The sequence below is a fragment of the Microcebus murinus genome, chromosome 13 (assembly GCF_040939455.1).
Source record: "Microcebus murinus isolate Inina chromosome 13, M.murinus_Inina_mat1.0, whole genome shotgun sequence".
NCBI lineage: Eukaryota > Metazoa > Chordata > Mammalia > Primates > Cheirogaleidae > Microcebus > Microcebus murinus.
The window spans coordinates 84,333,583-84,353,608 of record NC_134116.1 but is presented as its reverse complement, the minus strand read 5'-3'; the positions used below and the strand labels follow the sequence as shown (position 1 = coordinate 84,353,608).

At 45.3% G+C, this 20,026-nt stretch overlaps 1 protein-coding gene across 2 annotated transcripts; it reads right to left on the bottom strand.

Moving 5' to 3' along the window:
• Positions 1-266: 266 nt before the first annotated feature.
• On the bottom strand, positions 267-18,698 carry UPF3A (UPF3A regulator of nonsense mediated mRNA decay). 2 transcript variants are annotated; one of them, XM_076009623.1, is made up of 10 exons: positions 18,259-18,698; positions 17,847-17,953; positions 16,100-16,206; positions 13,376-13,474; positions 13,161-13,271; positions 11,064-11,119; positions 10,815-10,973; positions 5,720-5,871; positions 3,913-4,161; positions 267-1,241 (listed from the first exon to the last, which is right to left on the bottom strand). In XM_076009623.1, the coding sequence occupies exons 1-10, from the start codon at positions 18,460-18,462 to the stop codon at positions 1,091-1,093; spliced, it is 1,395 nt and encodes a 464-aa protein (XP_075865738.1). In that variant the 5' UTR covers positions 18,463-18,698; the 3' UTR covers positions 267-1,090. The 2 variants fall into 2 exon arrangements, with proteins under 2 accessions (XP_075865738.1, XP_075865737.1); XM_076009622.1 differs by having other exon boundaries at positions 3,867-4,161; positions 18,259-18,697.
• Between the last annotated feature and the right edge of the window lie 1,328 nt (positions 18,699-20,026).

The window sequence follows — 20,026 nt, the reverse complement described above, 5'->3', positions numbered from 1 at the left end:
CCCACTCCCCTCGAGATTTGGGGCCAGGGAGTCAAGAGTGACAGCACAGCTGTGCCACAGATTGACTCTCTACCTCCAGCAGTCACAGGCTTTTTAATGACAAGTGATGAATTCTTAGGGTTTTGATAAATACAAACACTTCACACTAACAAGGAATGGATGTAAACAGCAAAATATTCAGGTAATTGAAGCCACATTTTAAAAAGCAATTATTGTTTTATGTGAAGTCCTATATAGGAAAAGTACCATAACTTTAGGACTTAAAATTCATAGCAACAAAATTTTTATTTAATAAACAGTTGAAAGCGCAGTGCCAAAAATACAGTAACATTTAAAAATTTCACTGCAAAGAATATGTGTAATACCCCATACTACACAATGCATAGTTTCAGAAAGCTACTTTAAATTATTTAAAAATAAAGTGCCTACAGCTCAAAAACAGGCTCTAGATGCTGCACCTTGGGTATTTCTTTCCCAAATAAAGGCAACTCCTGTTATTTCAGCAAACCCTCAAACCACAACAGTTATGAATGAGGAGCACGTCCACCAAGGGACGGAGAAACCTCGTGGCCAGGCTGCGAGGCTCATGGCGCAGAGGCTCCTGCCGGGGGAATGGCCTGCAACAGGCTCTGCAGATGTGGCCAAGTCACAAAGGCTGTGACCGAACAAGACCTGCTCTTTCCTTGACACTGTGGCTCATGACGAAATGCAGATTCTGACAGATCGTCTGCTCAAATATGTTGCAAAAACCAAAATGGATGCTATTCTCACAACACACTGAAGTGCTTTCACACTAATATTAATTTTCTTCTATGTTTTATTTCCATATTTTCCTACTTTCCAATGGAAATCACTTTCTGTTTTAGCTAAATCATAAATACTAGTTTATATGAGAAATGACAAAATCTATGAAAATTCTGCTCAATTTAAAAAAGATGACTTCTCTTTTAAGAATAGTTTCTAGAAATTTCTATGTCACCCTCTATATTTCTGGGTCTTAGTTTCCTTCTAAGGAGTAAATTGACCTTCCAGGATACGCTCCAGGGTAACTGACACACATCTGGAACGCCTTTCTCATCGCTCACCCACGTCACCAGGGAGGCGCACACAGCTCACTCTGCCTCCTCCCCCTGCGCAGGACCAGCCCCCGCTGAGTCTTCCACCTCCGTCTTTCCGCCACGTCCCTCTGAGGGGGCTCGGGGGCCAGCTCCTGGCTGGTGCGGTTGCACGGCCGGCCGGTCCTGTGGGAGTAGACAGAAGGCGGGTTACTCTCCCCAGGGTGGGCAGGGCTGGGGGGCGACACCTCTCTGTACTTCTAGCCCGATGATACGAGGGTCTAAAGAACATCAAATTTGCAGCTAAAAATCAGCCCTTTCCACAGCACTATCTCAGAAACCAGGCATTGTGAGGGGGGAAAAGAGCCATGAAAAGAAAGCTAATATTTAAAAGAACTTGTTGGTTTTCTGGGACACTGCTATTGCCCAAATCAAGAGCTCTGTTTAATTAGTATAACCACGGTCCTATCCTCCCAGCTGGAGAGATGAAGACTCAGACGTGCTCATCTCAGTCCTTGAGTCTGAAAATGAGGCGTGGAACTCAGCTGTTTAGATCTGTGGGCTGAACCATTAGCATTAGTGGTAGCGATTTCCATGTGGACCATTCCTGCCCCCATCTAACAGTATGGAGCTACCAGCTGTCCTTTTTTTTTTTTAGAAAACACTAACCTGCCCTTTGATTGGACTCTGAAAATGAGGAGCAACAGGCAGGGGAGCAGACAGTGATCCTGGAAGATCAGAGTCAACAGGAAGGCTGAGGACAGCTCCACCCAGCACCAAATGGGCCAGCAAGGGCAAATCCCAGGCCCTCCACCCGTGGAGCAGCAGCCTTGGCCTCCAAAGGCCACCCCAGGGAGCCCAGGTGTGGGCGGCAAGGACGACTGATGTGGGCACGTCCCACCTGCTCACCTGAGTCCTGAACTCCTGCTCACCTACTCCTGACTCCTGGACTGAGTGTGGAAGCCCCAGCAGGTCATTGCCAGAGGGTTTAACTTAATCTTCTTTTCCTTAAAATGGGAAGAGTAGGGGAAGGGCTCAGCAGCCCCAGGCATCTGAACTCTTCTGGGCGGGCAAAGGTGCAGGCCACCTGCAGCCAACCACACAGCTTGGCTCCTCAGCAAGCAACGCACACCTATGTGTACAGGAGGAGCATGAATTCTGATCCCACAAGTACATCGCACCCTGCCAGGTCTCGGAGAGGAGCTATCGCACACAGAGCGCCTCATTGCCACCACAATGCTGTCAGATTTAACTGAGAGAGAGGCGAGTCACTTTGCATTCCCCCACCTAAAGCTGTGCAAACACCCAAATTATTCACAGTTGAGAAAACAAAAAGACAACTGAAAAAACAAGTGCTCCTGTGAACAATCTTCCCACCCAGAAGACCCATGCTGTAGCGCGTGGACCCTGAGGTTGTGGTATTAGCAACTAGGAAATCTCTGGGGTGCTGCAGGGGAGAGGAGTCAAGGATGAGGATGAGAAGGCCGTTTCTGCCTTTCTGCCTCACCTTCACCGCAACGTCTTAAACATGAACATTACTGATACATGAGGCTGATGAGGAAGGCCAACTTCAACAGTCACTGACGAAGTCCTCAGGCCCCAAAGCCACTCTCTTTGTGTACTTTATTCAGTCTTCGTTTTTATTCCTGTACCTCTAGGAGCTAATAAAAGCGCGGTTAGTGTTTTCTAAAAGGAAGACAGTTCACAGTTCCCCACTGTGAGATGGAGACAGGAATAATCCACATGGAAACTGCTCATCACTAACACTAACAATGGTTAAGTTCACTTAGAAAGCATTCTTGGAACGACAAAACCACAGAGGTCTCTAGAGTGGCCAGTGGCCGCCAGGGCCAGGGATGGGGAGGGGAGTGGGAGCTGAGCCCTGGGCAGCCATCCGGGGCGCAGGAGGCCTGGTCGGGGCCTGACCCTGGCGGGAGGTGATACCATCTACAGGCTGCTTTGGCAAAGTGTGATCCCAACAAAACTAAGTTCAAGCTTCTTAACCACTTCAGTATGGTGCTCACCGGCCGCGAAACCTTGCCCACAGCCAGCACTCATAGTCCACACATAGTTTGTGCTGTGCACTGACGACAAATCTGTTTTGCTCTTGTATGATGAGGAAAGCTTTAAAGCACTCAAAGCTTGTTTAACTTTACAGGCAGCTTTACTTGTAATGTAAATCAGAACAGGTAACATATACATATATTTTATCATTACGTTATTTTTAAATGTTCACAATTTTATTTTGATAAATGAAAAATTAGAAAAGTCCTATCACGGCTGTCGGCTAAAGTCGACACTCAGTTGTACGCCTTCATATCACGGCTGTGCACGTTCATCTGTGGCTATTGACTACAGTCAATGCTCGGCTGTGTGCATTCATCTGTGGCTGTTGACTATAGTTGACGCTCGTACCAAAGTGGTTAAAGAAAGCAGTTTTATGGGCTAAGTGGGTTCACTGTCTGTGCAGAACTAACTTATGGGTGTTCATGAGCCATTTGATTATTCATTAATAATCAGAATGCTATTAATAATGTAAAAGAAAGCTCGTTAGTATTTTCCTTAATGTCTTAAGGGTGAGTGTGAACTTACATTATTCTCGGGCAAATGGTATAAATGTGCTAGTTTTATATTAAATAAAAACTTCCTTTTCCTGGTGAAAAATAACTGATTCTCTGGGAAAACATGATGGCTGGTTTCATTTTAGGATCTTAAATACTGACCCTCACAGCAGCAGGGTCCCCCTCACACCGTGAGGTACAATTCCCAACACAACGCCGGGACAGAGTTTCCTTTTGGGTTAATAAAAACCTTATTTCCCAGCTGCTCCTTGCGGGGTGCCGGACTGTCCTCACACCTCTGCCCTCTTCCCGTCCTCGCCTCGGCCTCCCCGGGTGCGCCGCTGTCCTGGCCGCCCTTCTTCCCGCCATCCGGGGCCGGCCCTCGCCCCCATCTCAGCTCAGCTTCGGTCCTCCGGGGAAGCCTGCCTGGCTCACAGTGGGCTCTGTGCTTTCTGTCATCTGTGTGGCATCTCTGTGCTTCAGGTTCTTTTTCTCGAGGTCTTCTCTCCGTGTCCCTGTGCTCTCTGTCAATGTCATTTTGCGACCTGTGATTCAACACAAATGATCAGAGACCGTAGGTAAGCTGCTTACCGATACCGGTCTTCCTTTCTGGACTGTCAGCTCCCCAAAGGCAGGGAAGGTGTGAGCCATGCTCAGTGCTGCAGTCCTGGGCCTGCGCAGTGACGGCGCATGGCAGGCATCAGATAGAAAATGCTGACAAGACGACTACGTGGACGGTGATGGCAACAGCAGCGTTTGCCACTGTCCTTGAGTGACAGCTGAGCTGTACTGCTAAGGTACTTTATATACTTATTTTTCTAATTCTCAAAAATCCTCCAAAGTAAATACAATCCACCCTCCCCACTTTTTTTGACAGATAAAGTAAATGAGACTAAGTGATGGGGCTAAGTGACTGTCCTGGGAGCCCAGGTCCATTCACTATGACATGTCCCTAGTATTGACAGCTTAATTGTCCACTCTAAGCATGGCTAAAATTAACTGAATAATGCTAGATTAATTATGTTCATGCATACACTAAGATATTACATGAATAGTAAATAAATAAACGGCTGTTCAGCTCATCTGGTTCTTAGAGTCTTTCCCTCCACAAACTGCAGGTCAAAGTCCCACCTGGTGCGTGATGCACCCGCCTGCAGGAGCAGCTGGGCAAAGTGGGGTCGTGCCAGAAACACGGCTGCAGGCCCTGCTGTGTCATAACAATAAAAACACCTATAACATAAACACAGTGCTGAAAGGTCATGGATTTGATAATCAGATGTAAATTAATTTTACAAAGAAACCGAATAAACCAAAACCCCCCAAAAGAGGGAAAAATACTTTCTCAACAACTAAGCAATTGTTCAGGTCACTGTGATTCTGGCAGCCTGACCCCATGACCTCACCACCTGCCCTCCCAACTAAAACCCACTTCCACCACCCCGTGAGCAACGCAGCCCCAGGTACCGGGACACGAGGGTGTCCAGCCAGCAAGTGGGCAGGAGCCCAGGTCGGAGGCCAGCACTGACGGCCCCACAGGCCCATCCTGCGGGGTCTGCCGGTCTCAGGGGTGAGCTCCCTCCACAGAGACTGTCCATGGGCAGCAAAGAGGGAGGGGGACCCAAAGGGACACGGGACCAACACAGCTGGTCAGCGTGTGCCGTGTGTGTGCACAACGTGAACAAAAGAATGTCAGCGCCTAAAACTCAAAATTCTCTATCACAAAAGATTTGCAAGCCTTAAAAGACAGGATTCTCTGTAGACACACTGAAGGACACTGGAAGAGCAAACAGGCAAGCAAAACACAGGGAAAACTGCCCAGTCGGTGAAAATCACAAACAAGACAGCCTGGGCAGACAGACCCCAAGAACCTAACAGCAGTAACAGGGTCCAGGAGAAAGGACGAGGTTGAAAGGGTAACAGCTATGCAAACAACAGAAGGAAATTCCCCTGATTTGAAGACTTGAAACTGCAGACGAAAGAGGTTCACCCAGTTCCTGTCCAAACTCTCAGATTCTAGAAAAACACGAGATGCACACACTCACGCTGACAAAGGACACCTCACTATGACTTGCCGCTACCACAGGCACAAGCACAAACACTCACTTCGCCCTGAGATCCTCCAGCCAGCTCTCCGAGGATCTGGCTCTTGCCAACGTGCAGGTTTCCCGTCGTCCTTCTCCAAAATCAACTTCCTCTCCTCTTTCCTTTGGTTTCTCTGTGGTTGGCTCCTCTCCCTTTTCCGGTTTCTTCAGAAGCTGAGAAATGATAATGTTAGTAAAATAGTATCTTGAGCATATTATAAAAGAAGTTGTTGAATAAATAGTTAAACATACAACCCAATATTGAGCCAAAATGTTTGAAGAGCAAAAGAATGTAAGCTAAAGGTCCAAAGCCCAGGGTTTTGGTTTAATACACAGTAGAACATCCAGTCAAGAAAACGTTTTGTCGTCACAGAAAACCACCTAGGACGGCTAACGTGATGAAAAGATGCTATATACCAATGCACCAAAGCACGTCACAAAATGGGACATGCGCGGTGAGTCCGCCTCTGCTCCTGCGTCCCCACATGCAGAACACCGCCCGGGGGGCTCCTGCAGCTGCACCTGCTGCGATGATTTCCAGGTGCAGAGCCAGGGTGCCTCGTTTCCTTTCAACTTCGGGGTCTAGTTTTTCTAAAATAAGCAAGTATTGCTTTTGCAATAAGGAAACAATAAACATTTTTTTTTAAAAAAGGTTGCTTTATACTGATGACTTTTAGAATAGTTTATAGTTTTCAAAGGGGAAGGAGTACTTCTGAGAATTCTGTTCTCACTCATGAAAGTGGACGTTTTAAGGACAGTGCAGCAAACTGCACACAGACACAGCAGACCCAGTGAGCCCCTTAGGGACGGAGCCCACGCGGGCAGACGCTGCAGGCTTTCTCATCAAGCACATGCGCTCTCAGCCCAGGCTCCACCTTCTGTTTCGCCCACGTGGACTCTGGGAACTGAACATGTCCTTTCAGATAATGTCCATCTTTCTTTCTTTTTTTTTTTTTTTTTACAGCAGTAATAGCTGTATTAAATGCAAGCCTTAGGGAAGTACAAGTCTCTATATGGCCATTCATTTAACAAACAATCTTGTGCACCTATGCAGTGTTTTCACTCACACTTCTGACACCAAACGTGCAGTGCCTTTTCTGACACTCCTGCAACTCTGACACCAGCTGGGTGTCTCACCTTCACTCCAGTTCTGACACATCTACCTGAGTTAGCATCAGATCCCACAAGTAAGGGCTCAGTCCCACACGACAGCCCCCACTTCAGATGACAGTTTCAAGTCCAGGGTGTCACTGGTACTTCTGAACAACCATCTCCCATGACCTCCCGCCTCTCTGGTTTGATAACTTGCTAGAATGGCTCACAGAACTCAGGGAGGCACTTTACTTATTACCAGTTTATTATAAAGGATGTAACTCCTGAACAGCCACATGGAAGAGAAGCACAGGGTAGGGTGGGCGGCATGGGGGTACTCAGAGACTCCAAGCCGAAACCCTCAGCACCTTGGTGCGCTCACCAACCTAGGAGCCCCATGTCTCTGCCGTTTTCACGGAGATGTCATTATGTGGCATGATTAATTAAATCACCGGCCACTGGTGATGGGCCTGATCTCCAGCCCACCTCTCCTCTTGGAGGCTGGGGTGGGACTGCAAGTTCCAACCCTCCAGTCCTACCTTGGTCTTTCTGGCGACCAGCCCCAGCCTGAAGCTGTCCAGGGACCCCCAGCCCCGTTATCTCACTGGCATACAACACACTCATCACTCTGCAGACTCCAAAGGTCGGAGGAGCTGTGAGCCAGGAACCAGGGCCTGAGACCCTGCATGAGGCGCGGGGAATACACAGACACACCCTGCACTGAAGGAAGTCAGAACTGAACTTCCAGCTGAGGCAGCAGTGGTCATGTGGGAAGGGGATGGTGTATACAGTGAAAAAATTATTGAAAAGGAAACAAAGGAAGAAGATAACCTCAGGTCGTACTGAAAGCTATAAACACATGCTAAAACTGGGCCACGGGGCACAGAGATGTGGGTCGAGAGGAAGAGGAAGGGTCTGGGAGGGCTCTTTGCGGAGGCAAGACAGGGGCTGAGGCCAGATGTGAGGAGCCACGCTGTGTCTGGGGAAAGCTTCCCGTGGAGGAAAATGGGACAGAGGCCGGAGGCAGACTCAGGCTCGGCGTTCAGGAGGAGGGAAGCCAGCCCGGCAGCTGCAGACCATGCAGTCGGCCACCAGCTGCGTGTGCTCACTCACGCAACCCAGTCACACACACACCCTTGTCTGTGCTCATACCACACACATGTAACCTGGGGACACACACACACTTTTTAAAAAAGCTTTATGTGGAAGGTCACACAATGTTCCTAGATAATATCTGCAGCCTACAATTTATATATATAGAAATTTTATTTGTAACTTTGGTATCCTAACTTATTTCAACTTGGGCTCACTGCTTAGTTGCGGAGCAAGTGTTGTAGTACTCTTTATTAACAATGAGGGTGTTTCTCTGCCTTTCTACCTTAGGCAGTTGATGTAACTCCTTTTGGCATTTCTCCACAAATTTTATTTTTCAGGTTTTTAAAAAAACATTTCAATTCTCCAAATGATTTAGAAGTCAGAGATCCCTATAGTAAGCACCTGGCACTGGGTGACAGTACAGGTAAATCTCACCTGCACTGTCAGGCACAATCCCAGCCCCTCCTCAGGATGGAAGCTGTGGTCACTTGTCACTGCATTCAATCTGCCACCAAGAGTTTGTTTTACCAATTTTGACAAGATTAACGCTTCTCTTATTGCATGTTTATGTTCTGATTTCTTTTTTTTATATATAAAGGATCCCAAACTTACTTTTACTGACTGAAATTTGTTTTATTTCTTGGGCTTATTGTGGATTCTAATTGTATACTCAAAAGTATAAAAAGAAAATGCTATGTTCCAAAGACTTTATGTACTACTAAAAATTATTGTCAACAAGTTTCAATGGTTCTTTCTGAAAAATTCTGTTTAAAAAGCAGCCGACAAAAGGGATTCTGAGAATGTAAGCACCAGGAATTACTCTTTGTTTAAAAAGGTAACTGAGAAGTTCCGACAACATCTGCACTCTCATGACTACAAAAGGTAACAAAATGTACACCTATTTTGTCCCTGGTCATGACATGACAAAGATTAATTTCTACAATGACAAAAACCTGCCCTATAATATTAAGGCTTTACTTTATTAATCTTCATTTCATTATATGGAATATATGTGCCACAACTTTGTTATGAAGAGATGTGTTGTACATGTAAACAAGCATGGACAGACAGAAAACCCTGTTCTCAGAGTGGCTTCCTGGGGAAAGCTGGATATGCTGCTGGGCACCTACCGCTGCAGAGGGAGGGTGGGGCATCTGTACTTAGCAGTCCTGGCTGGGTTCCTCGATTTCATCAATGTTATCAGAGTATGCGATTTTAAAACTATATAGACCTATAGGCAATTCTTATCAAAGCCAGCTTAAAAGAAACCACTTTGGATGACTATTTTTGGGACAAAACATTTACCTATTCATCTTGGACACCTATTTTTTATCTATGAAGCACATGTGCTTGATGAACATTACCTGGTTCCTGTCCCACACCTTTTATGAAGTTGTATTTCAAAAGAACATCTTTATACTTTAAAAAGAGACACTTCAAGAAATAGTCTCCGGAAATCATGTTGCTCATTACCGTGGTCATCAGATATTGCAGGCTTTCCTTCTTCAGGGCACATTCCTTCCCGTTTGAAAGGAAGCAGGGGCCCAGACTTGTTCTGGCCGATGGAACACAGCAGAAGTGGCCACATCACTTCCACACGGAAACATAAGCACCTATGTGCAATCTACCAGGCCACACGCCCCTTCCCACTGTCGTAAGACTGCAGGAGCAAATGCCAAGACACAGCCTCTGTCAGCTCAGGCCACGGAATGACTGCCCCAGGCCCTACCATCTCCGCAAGTGCACAGCGGACACACAACATGAACAGGAAATGAGCTTCAGTTAAGCTAAACCAATGAAATTTCGAGACTATTTGTTACTGCAGCATATGTTACTGTTAGGGTTACTGTTGTGTGTTTTGTAGGTTGTGTGTTTTTTGGTTTTATGTGTGTGTTTTTTTGACAGAGTCTCATTTGTTGCCTGGGCTACAGTGCTGTGGCGTCATAGTAGCTCACTGCAGCCTCAAACTCCTGGGCTCAAGTGATTCTCCTGCCTCAGCTTCCCAAGTAGCTGGGACTACAGGCGTGTACCACTGTGCCCAACTAATTCTTCTGTTTTTAGGGGAGATGGGGTCTTGCTCTGGCCCAGGCTGGTCTTGAACTCCTGAGCTCAAGCTATCCTCCCACCTTGGCCTCCCAGACTGCTAGGATTAAGGTGTGAGCCACCACATGCAGCCTGCTAGTGAACCACATGGGAAAAATTATTTTAGAGCAAACTCCTAGAAAAATCTTTGTTTTCCTTGAAAAACTAATATGTTTTCTCTTTGTGGGTAAAGCAAATTATGTTTCTGATCAACTTTTCCATGTCTGACTGCCTAGAACATCAAAAACAAAGCTACAGTTCGATGATCTCTCTCCCACCCTTCCCATTTCTAATCTGTTTTTCTCCAATCGATTGGTTGATTCCAATTCTGGCCAGTACCTTTTATACAGAGCAAACTTCCCTCTACACTTCAAACTGTCCTCATAAATAAATGCATCAGTCACAGGAGCAAGTGGGCAAGAGGTATAGAACCCCATTGCTGCTGCCAAAAAATAAATGACACAACCCAGTTTTTTGAGCCAGTCTTCAAATGGAAAGGCTGAACCAGTGGGTTTTGAATGTACATATTTTAGTTAGGAAAATGTAAGCAGAAGCCCAGCAAACAGCAGTGGGGGATGGTGGTGCTGCCTGCTCCCTGCTCCTACCCTGCGGGAGACCCCGCACCCCACCCTGGCCTTCTTAGCAGCACATCCGGGCAACTCCTAGGCTCAGGGAACACAATCTGAAAACTGCCATGGTAGTGTGGAAAAAAAGGAACCATAATAACAAGGGATTAGATTAATTGAAAATGTTTTTAAAATTTTAAAGAGCTAAAATATCTAACAGGTATAATTAGTATAGCAGAACTATTTTTGGAAAAAATAAATGAAATGTTTCCTCTAAATTACCTTAATCCTTATTTCTTTCTCAGTAGTCTTCTTCTGTTTATCTGCATCTTTCCTTTTACATCTTTCTTCTTCTCTTCTTTTTCTTTTTTCTTCTTCTCGCAAGCGTTTCTTCTCTAGCTCCCTCCTCCTCCGCTCTTCTCGCTTCTCTTCTCGAATTCTCTATGGACATGGAAAAGTACGTGTATGAACTGCTTGGGTGGACATGGCAGAAGCAGAAAGGGTGTTCGTCAGGAAAAACGCCAGACCTACCTGCTTTTCTAATTTTCTATTTTTAATATATTCCAAAAGAGGTGTGGTTCTTCTAGCTAAAACACAAAAATGGTATTGTAGTATTAACTTCTAAAATAAGATTTATTTTCTTTAAATACTTGTTTTCAATTTAATCCTTAAAAAAATTAGGAAAACAATATTATTATTGTTTAAACTTACACAAGCAACACTGTATCCAGGGAAGTTTTTACTTCACTACTATAAAGTTAAGCAATTTCAAGGTACCAGCAATTTTACATAGTAGACATGTCATTCCTGATTCTTTAAGGAGTCTTAAAGTATTACTTACAAAGAGTGTATAAAAGTAAAAATGAGGCTGGGCATGGTGCCTCATGCCTGTAATCCCAGCACTCTGGGAGGCTGAGGCAGGAGGATTACTCAAGGTCAGGAGTTTGAGGCCAGCCTAAGCAAGAGCAAGACCTTGTCTCTACTAAAAATAGAAAGATATTAATTGGCCAACTAAAAATATACAGAAAAAATTAGCTGAGCATGGTGGCGCATGCCTGTAGTCCCAGCTACTTGGGAGGCTGAGGTAAGAGGATTGCTCAAGCCCAGGAGTTTGAGATTGCTGTGAGCTAGGCTGAAGCCACGGCACTCTAGCCCAGGTAACAGAGTGAGACTTTGTCTCAAAAAAAAAAAAGTAAAATGGGTGCAATGCATTAAACTTCCCAATGTTATGATTATGTCTTCTTCACAGTTTTTAAGATACTTTACTTAAATCATTAAATAACATATTTATATGTTCACTTTGATTCAATACATATTCTATTTTTTCCTTTCCTACTTTCCAGACAATGGTTTTTAGCAACTTGGATTCCTATAATTTCTTATAATATACACTCCATAAAAATCAGGGTGACACGAAAACTCTAGACTATGGTTTGGAAAGTGACCTGCATGGCACTGTTGGTCCTGCTCATCAAACAGGCACCACCACCAAGGAATCAACACTTCCACAGACTCTAACTTGACCCTCACCTTTCGTGCTCCAACCTCTGACCTGGCCTGGACACGAGGTGCCCCTCGAGCCACAGGCCCTACGGTGCCACCTCCGAGGGACCCAGGACCACAGACAGGAGGACAAGCTCAGTATTTACCTCAGTGATTAAAAACCCTTTGAGCCACATATTAAATCAGCTGTTATAAAACATAAAAACTTCATTACTAGACTAAAGAAGAATATTAGTGAACTATTTCAATAACATTAACTTTTCTTATCAATTTATTCAACAAACATTTACTCATTCCTAAACTCCTCTGTGCTACAACTACAAAGAAGGAAACATAGTTCCCCTGGGGAGGTGGAGCGATGAAGCGAGAGAGGAGTTTATATAGAGGGAGATCAACAAATAAGAAGATAAATTATAAATGGTGTGACTGTCACGTCAGTGAGCCTTGATGGGTGAGCAGAGACCGACAGAGAGGAGAGACACTACCAGATGTGCTTGGGACGAAACCACAGCAGGCTGCCTGTTGACGGACAGTGGAGTTTCATGTTTATGCTTCAGTTTTGGGGGCACTGCTACGAGGAGATAACCATTTCTAAAATATATCACTTGCAGATGCAGGGCTGAAGGCTGGATTCAGACCAGGTTCTGTGCTCTGGCTGGCTTTACAAACTCCCTGAGTTTGTTTGGCTTGCTCAGGGGGTCCGGAAATTTTTTTGAACAGCAGCAGGGTGACCTCATTCATAAGCAGAGTCTCACTCTTCTGGGCTCTCCAGGCATCCTGGACACTGCTCTTCGCAAAGACACTGACTGTGACTTTGTGGCACAATGCTCCTTCCCCGACACAGCAGGTACAGAGTGCTCACCTGTCCTTGCCCTACTCATTCAGAAGCACTGTTGCTTAAAACAAAACGACCCTAACAAAAAAATCAGGTGCTCTCCCGCAACGAAGGCTCAGAAATACTTCCCCAAACTGCTGTCTTGCCATTCTTTTGTCAAAACTGGAAAATACATTTCTGCTAAGCCCATAACAAGTTTCAATTTTTGCCATAATCATGAAAAAGAAATAAACACATACTCTATAAACAAACATCTCAGTAAGGAAAAGATAAGAAATGAGCACACAGACCAACGAGTTCCCGCGTCTTTGCCTCTATCTCTCCTAGCAGAGTTTCGGGGTTGGCACTGGCCTTCTCCTCCTCCACACAGTAAGTTTCTAAGAACTTCTTATACTCTGGATCTATAAATTTAAAAAGAGAAAAGAAAATAAGCATGACCTTCCCCAACTACAGCAGGGAATTATGCTGGATCAGTGCACTTAACCTGGCACTTGCAAGGACTCACCATCTTCGATGCTTCCGGTCTTGGCATCTCTTCTCTTTAGCTTCTTCTTGGCTATCTTCTGGAACGGAGCAAACTCCACCACCGCAGGATATTCTAGGCCTGTAACAGGAAACATATTCCAAACCATTCTGAAATTCTATTACATTCATTTCAGCAAATTATGATCCAGGGTTAGGTATAATGATGACATGCTTTGCTACTGCTTACATTACAATTTAATCATGTTTTCAAGCACCTGCAACCTCAACCTGTCAAACTCCAGATGTAAACCAAGTATGAACTGGTGGTAGGAGGAGCAATTATTTATTAAATGAAACGATTCATCACGTGCTGGTGGTGGTGATATAACTGAATACACTCAAAATCCATCAAATTTTTCACTTTAAAAGAGTGATTTTTACCATATGTAACTTATACATCAATAAACCTGACCTCTCTACCCACTACACCAAATAATTTATCATTAGATTACCTTTAAATAATCAGGTTTCTTAGTTTACATCTTAAACTTTCTTTTTTTTCTTTTCATTTTTTTTTCCTCACCATATATGTCCTGATGAACATCTTAAACTTTCTAAGAGGTTATCAATCTATTACATAAGTTAAGGAAATTACTTTGCTCAGAAGAGACCCATGGCTAAAGGAGGGGCTTCAAAGAGTATATATAATATTCCAGGTAAAATTAGTTTCCAGTGTAAAAGTTGAGAATGGAAGTCACTAGAAACTGATTTTGTCATTATGTGGTGGGGAAACAAACACAAGAGAAATGTTCACTAAAAGAATCTGCTATATGCTTAATCAACAAATGGAACATTTCTACCTCAGTACTGAACCCACTAAGTAACCATTATTAAACTCGTCAGTTAGGGTCAGATGACTATGACACTGTAACTCCCATTTGTCTGGAAGACATTTTTGTGTCAGCCTCAACCATCCAGAACAAATCAAGAATCAGGAGGAACGCAGGGCACTGGACCGAAGAAAAGCGTCCACTCACTGCTGTGTCCACAATGCCCACCCAGCATGTAACAGACACTGAATGGCAGTCAGCACACTGCCTGATTTCAAACTTCCTACAAAGCTACAGTAATTAAACAGTGTGGTACTGGCATAAAGACCAGACACATACATCAGTGGGACAGAATAGAGAACCCAGAAAAACCCTTGTTTACATGGTCAAATGATTTCAACAAGGGTCCCAGGATCATTCAATGGTGGAAAGGACAGTCTTTTTACAAACCGGTATTGGGAAAACTAGATATCCACATGCAAAAAAATGAATTTGGACCTTTACCTAATATCACATACAAAAATTAATTCAAAATGAACTAAACCTGAATGTAACACTTAAAACTATAAAACGCTTAGAAAAAAACATGGAAGAAAATCTCCATAATATTAGGTTTGATAATGAGTTCTGATATGACACCAAAAGCACAGGCAACTAAAGTAATAATAATAAATTGAACTACATCAAAATTAAAAGCTGCTGGGCATCAAAAGACACAATCAACAGAGTGAAAAGGCAACCTATGGAATGGGTGGAAATATCTGCAAATCATACATCTGATAAGGGGTTAATATTCAGAATGTACAGAGAACTCCTACAATTCAACGACAACCAAACAACCCAATTAAAAAATAGGCAAAGGACTTGAATGGATATTTCTCCAAAGATTATATGCAAATGGCCAACAAGCACATGAAAAAATGCTCCACAACAATAATGGATAGAGAATGTAAATGGAAATCACAATGAGATATCACCTCCAATCCATGATGCTGGCTAATGTTAAAAATAAGTGTTGGCGAGGATATGGAGTGACTTGAACCCTTGTGTACTTTGGTGGGAACAGAAAATGGTGCAGCTGCTGTGGAAAACAGTGTGGCAATAAATGTTGTAATGCAAATGTTGGCAAATGTTGTTTGCCAATATTTTTAAAAGTAAAAAAAAAGGCAACTGAATACATTACTGAATAAATAAGCAATCAACAGAAATGTCAAATAGTTTAAGCACTGAACCTGATTTTACTCACAGGAAATGTCTTGGCCCTCAACTTAGTCACTGTTTTACAGTCTTTTCTAGTTTGTTATCCCTCAGTGGAGGAGAAGAAAACACTTCAGTGCCAGGGGCGGGAAGAGGTTGGCTGGCAAAGGAGAGAAGGGCAGAAAACAGTTTGCTGTGAGAGGTACACAGACTTGACAGCAGCGGAAACGGTGGTGAAGAGGAGACAGGAAAACTATCAAAAGCAGAACCCCAGAAGCACAGGGACTTGGAAACACACAGAGCAGAGGTAAATGTCGCTGCCAGTGACCGAGGGTCACTATCACATCCTCTTCTTCACGTTACCAAGAAATGGTACAATCATGAAGACACAGATGTAAGTGTACAACGCATTTTAGAGAATTCCTATCACATACGGGTAAAATAACTTAGTTTTGGAACATAAAAAGATAAAGGTCATATTTAGAAAACTCATTTATATGAAAATATAAATGATAATACATCAATAGGTTGCCACTATTATATAGGATTTCTGGAATTTTTTGGTTTATATATAATTTAAATTTTAATATCAGCACATAATTACAGCAACACAATCAAAATTTATGATCTTGTTTTAGTCTTTGAGAACTTAATTAAAACTCACAAATATTCCATCAAAACTTCATTAATAAACTCACAGATTATAATAAAGAGTTTAAAAAAACAAAGGATCCAACCTTTACTGTCAATGAAGATATATCCATCAAAACGATCTCTAAAAAGAAGGATGTCTTCAGGGTTTCTAAAATTAATGTATGCTCTTGAGTAGAGATGAGGATGAAGACTAAAATAAGAGAGAACAGTGATGGTTAGTACGAGATACAACACTCCTTTAATTTGGCCTTTTTTTTTCTTTTCTGGATACAACAAGCTACTTCAGGTAAAACGTTTATACTAAAGAATCATCTCTTATGGGCCGGGCGCTGTGGCTCACACCTGTAATCCTAGCTCTTGGGAGGCCGAGGCGGGCGGATTGCTCAAGGTCAGGAGTTCAAAACCAGCCTGAGCAAGAGCGAGACCCCGTCTCTACTATAAATAGAAAGAAATTAATTGGCCAACTGATATATATATAAAAAATTAGCCGGGCATGGTGGCGCATGCCTGTAGTCCCAGCTACTCGGGAGGCTGAGGCAGAAGGATCACTCAAGCCCAGGAGTTTGAGGTTGCTGTGAGCTAGGCTGACGCCACGGCACTCACTCTAGCCTGGACTACAAAGCGAGACTCTGTCTCAAAAAAAAAAAAAAAAAGAATCATCTCTTAGTTAATTATAACACTTTGGATATTCTTTAGCAAAAAAACAAACCCACCTTTAACTGAGATCTTTTTAATTACTTGAGAGAAATAATTTAGGTTTAGCTTCTCTGCACAGAGCCAGGGTGCAAGTACAGTCCTCAGAAACTGCAAACTCATAGGAAGGTTATTCAAGGATCATTGCTAATGCATGGTGACGGGAATACAATGCTAGCCATGACTTGTTCATAGAAGAAAATGCTATACTGTAAAAGAGATTGTTTATTGATCTAGAGAACACTTTTAGGTATTTTAAAGCAGTATTTATTGTGGCACAGGTTGAGGAGTCTGTACAGAGACACCTAGGCCTTCTTCCCCTCACAGCCACCAATTTCCTTCATAGACAGGAACTTTCAATCCCATTTCACAGATGAGAGCACTGAGGCTCAGAGAAATCAGGCACTTGCGGAGGGTGCAGTCAGTAAAGAGGTGCGACTGGAATTCCAACACAAGTCACTCTATACCTGTTTTTCTAAACTCCAGTCATTTGAAAATCATCTGTAAGGTTTTTTTTATAACCATATCTATATTTACTAATTAGTGATATTTTACTTTGCATGGACTGACATTTTTGTTGGAAGGTATTTATTCTAAAAGAACGTTTGGGCACTGTGGCCCAGCACTCTGGGAGGCCGAGGCAGGAGGACCGCTCCAGCTTAGGAGTTCAAGACCAGCCTGAGCAAGAGCGAGACCCCATCTCTATTTAAAGAATTTAAGGAATTAAAATAAAAACAATGAAATAAAAAACCAGAACGTGTATACAACCACCATGAATGAGACATCATGACACCAAAGACAAGGAAAACAAATGACAACGAAGATAATACAAACAAACGCAGTGGGACGGCCCCTGCGACAGGCTGAGCTGGGGGACCGGTCAGTGAGGAGCGCGTCCTCAGTCACTTCGTCACCAGCCATGGAAAGGTCCCGCCCCGGGGCCAGGGGCTGCAGATGCTCGCCAGGGGACCCCTCTGCGACTCCGCTGCCCTCACGCGGCATTCCATCAACTGCAAGCCCCAGCATCCCAGGACGGCCCGTGCGGTCCGCCCGGCCCAGGCACCCTCGCTCCGCGGAGTGCGGCGCCCGCCGCTCAGGGCCACCTGCAGACTCCCGCCCGCACCCCCCGCCGCGCACCTGAGGTCGGCCGCGAAGAACTCGAAGTAGTCGTGCGCGGGTAGCGGGCGCAGCTCCTCCTCCAGCTGCTCCTGGGTGAGACTGGGGGGCAGCCGCCGGACGACCACCTGGGGAGAGCCAGGCTGCCGCGTCCGCGCTCGCCCCGCCCCCGCCCCTCCCCTCCACGCGGGCACGGCCCGCCCCGCCCCTCCACGCGGGCACGGCCCGCCCCGCCCGATGCCCCGCCTCTCCACGCCGGCGCAGACGGCCTCCTGCCGCGCCATCCCGCCCAGGCCCCGCCCCTTCGCTGCCCGTTCTTCTCTCCCCTCCTTAAGCCTCGTATTCGTCCCGCCCATTTACTCGCCTAGCCGCCCCGCCCCGCCTCGCTCCAGCCCGTACTCTTCTCCTCGCGATGTTTCCCGCACCGCCCCACCTTGCTCAGGGCCGTCGTCTTCTCCTCGTGATGTTTTCCCACGCCACCCCCGCAGCCCGAAGATGAGGCTGGCGGGGTCTCAGGCTCTTGCCGCGGCAACTCATGGCGGAATGGGCCCTCTAGGGCCGACAGCTTTTCCCTCCCGCTCGGGCCCCGAGCAGCAACGGCAGTCCCCGGGCTTCCAACGCCCTCCTGAGACCGCATCCCGCGTCCGCCGCAGAGCCGTCGCCGCCCGCGCGTAGCTGAAACCTCGCGAGCACTCGGCGGCTGATGCTCCTCCCCCGCCCGTTCAGACGCCGGCGGCCTCCTAGCTCCGTAGGGCTGGACTCTGGCGCCCTACTAGCCGGGGCGCGTGGCAGGGCTCGGGTCGTGACCTCGAGCCCAGGGCTCCCAGGGCCGCTCAGACGGGGCGACGTGCGGAGGCCGCCAGGGGCAGGCCAGACCCCGGGAGCGCGGGACGGCCGCACCGATGCTCGGTGCAGCTGGACGTAGACTTTTCCCGGAGCAGAGTCACGCGAGAGCCGGCGGCGGGCGGGACCCCGTGGGATCCGCGCCTCGGGGCTCGTAGCGGGCGAATGCCCTTTCCTGTCCGCGCTGGTTGAAGAATCCGCGTATGAAAGACCCTGGAGTGCTGTCCGAGGGTCAGCTGTGTCATTCTTAGCCAGTCTGCAAGGGCCTCGTTTGCTGGGGCGGCATCAAAACCCGGTTCACGTTTGTGTTTTTCTTCCACAAACGTAGCAGTAACGCTTCCAATGAGAACAGTTTATAGGGAAGTTGTTTTTGAATGCCACTTCCCTCCCCATTTTCTCCTGTACTTTATTCATGTTGCGTGTGCTTTCATGTATAGCACCTTTCCCCCAAGAACTTCAAACACGAAAGAAACTAGAGAATCAGATAACCTTTTCTTTATTCTCTCTGATCCAGACATTTAAGGACATCTCTGTCAGGTCACAGGCTGACCAAGGAGACAGCAGAACAGGAACTTCAATTACAACACAAAAAGGAATACAGACTTTGCAAAAATAAATTAAGAAAATTCACTATACAAATGGACAACCATAGCCCTCAACAAGTAACAACCAATCCTTGAGGGAGAATCTGATTTCCAGAGCTACCACATTACAATACTCAAAATGTACAGTCCTCAATACGAAATTACAAAGCACACAAACTAGAAAATATGGATAAATCACAGGAAAAAAGAATTGGACTGAAACTGTCACTGAGGAAGCCCAGATATTGGAATGCCTAGTCAAAGATGTGAATTGATTATATTAAATATTCTGAAAGGGCTAACAAAGGACTAAAGGAACCAGGCAAGTGGTGTATGAATAGACATCGATACAGAGATAGAAATTGTAAAACTGAAAAATACAACAGCTGAAATTAAAAATTTCACTGGAAGGTATCAGCAGCAGATTTGAGGCAGGACAAAGACCAGCAGACTTGAAGACAGGCAACTGACATCATTAGGTCTAAGCACAAATAAAGAAAAATGAACCGAACTATGGGACCTGTGGGGCACCACCAAACACAACAGACACACACAGGAATCCCAAGAGGAGGAGAAAGAGAGGAGCAGAAAAAATATTTGAAGAAATAATGGCCCCAAAGTGAGGACAGCAGGTTGAAAGCCAAGATGGGCAGAACCCTAGGCCTCTTGCTGGGTTAGCCGAGCTGTGAATGCAAAGGAAAAGTTCTTGAAGGAAATTAAAAGTGCTTTCTTTCCAGTAAACACACAGAGGATATGGAAGCAAAACAGCCTATT

Excerpts from the sequence above, each read along its gene's own strand:
- UPF3A (XM_076009622.1), bottom strand. The coding sequence starts at position 18,462 with ATGCGGTCTCAGGAGGGCGTTGGAAGCCCGGGGACTGCCGTTGCTGCT. Across the intron at positions 16,207-17,846 it reads TTCTTCGCGGCCGACCTCAG|TCTTCATCCTCATCTCTACT; the intron begins GTGCGCGGCGGG and ends CTCTTATTTTAG. Across the intron at positions 13,272-13,375 it reads GACCGGAAGCATCGAAGATG|ATCCAGAGTATAAGAAGTTC; the intron begins GTGAGTCCTTGC and ends TTAAATTTATAG.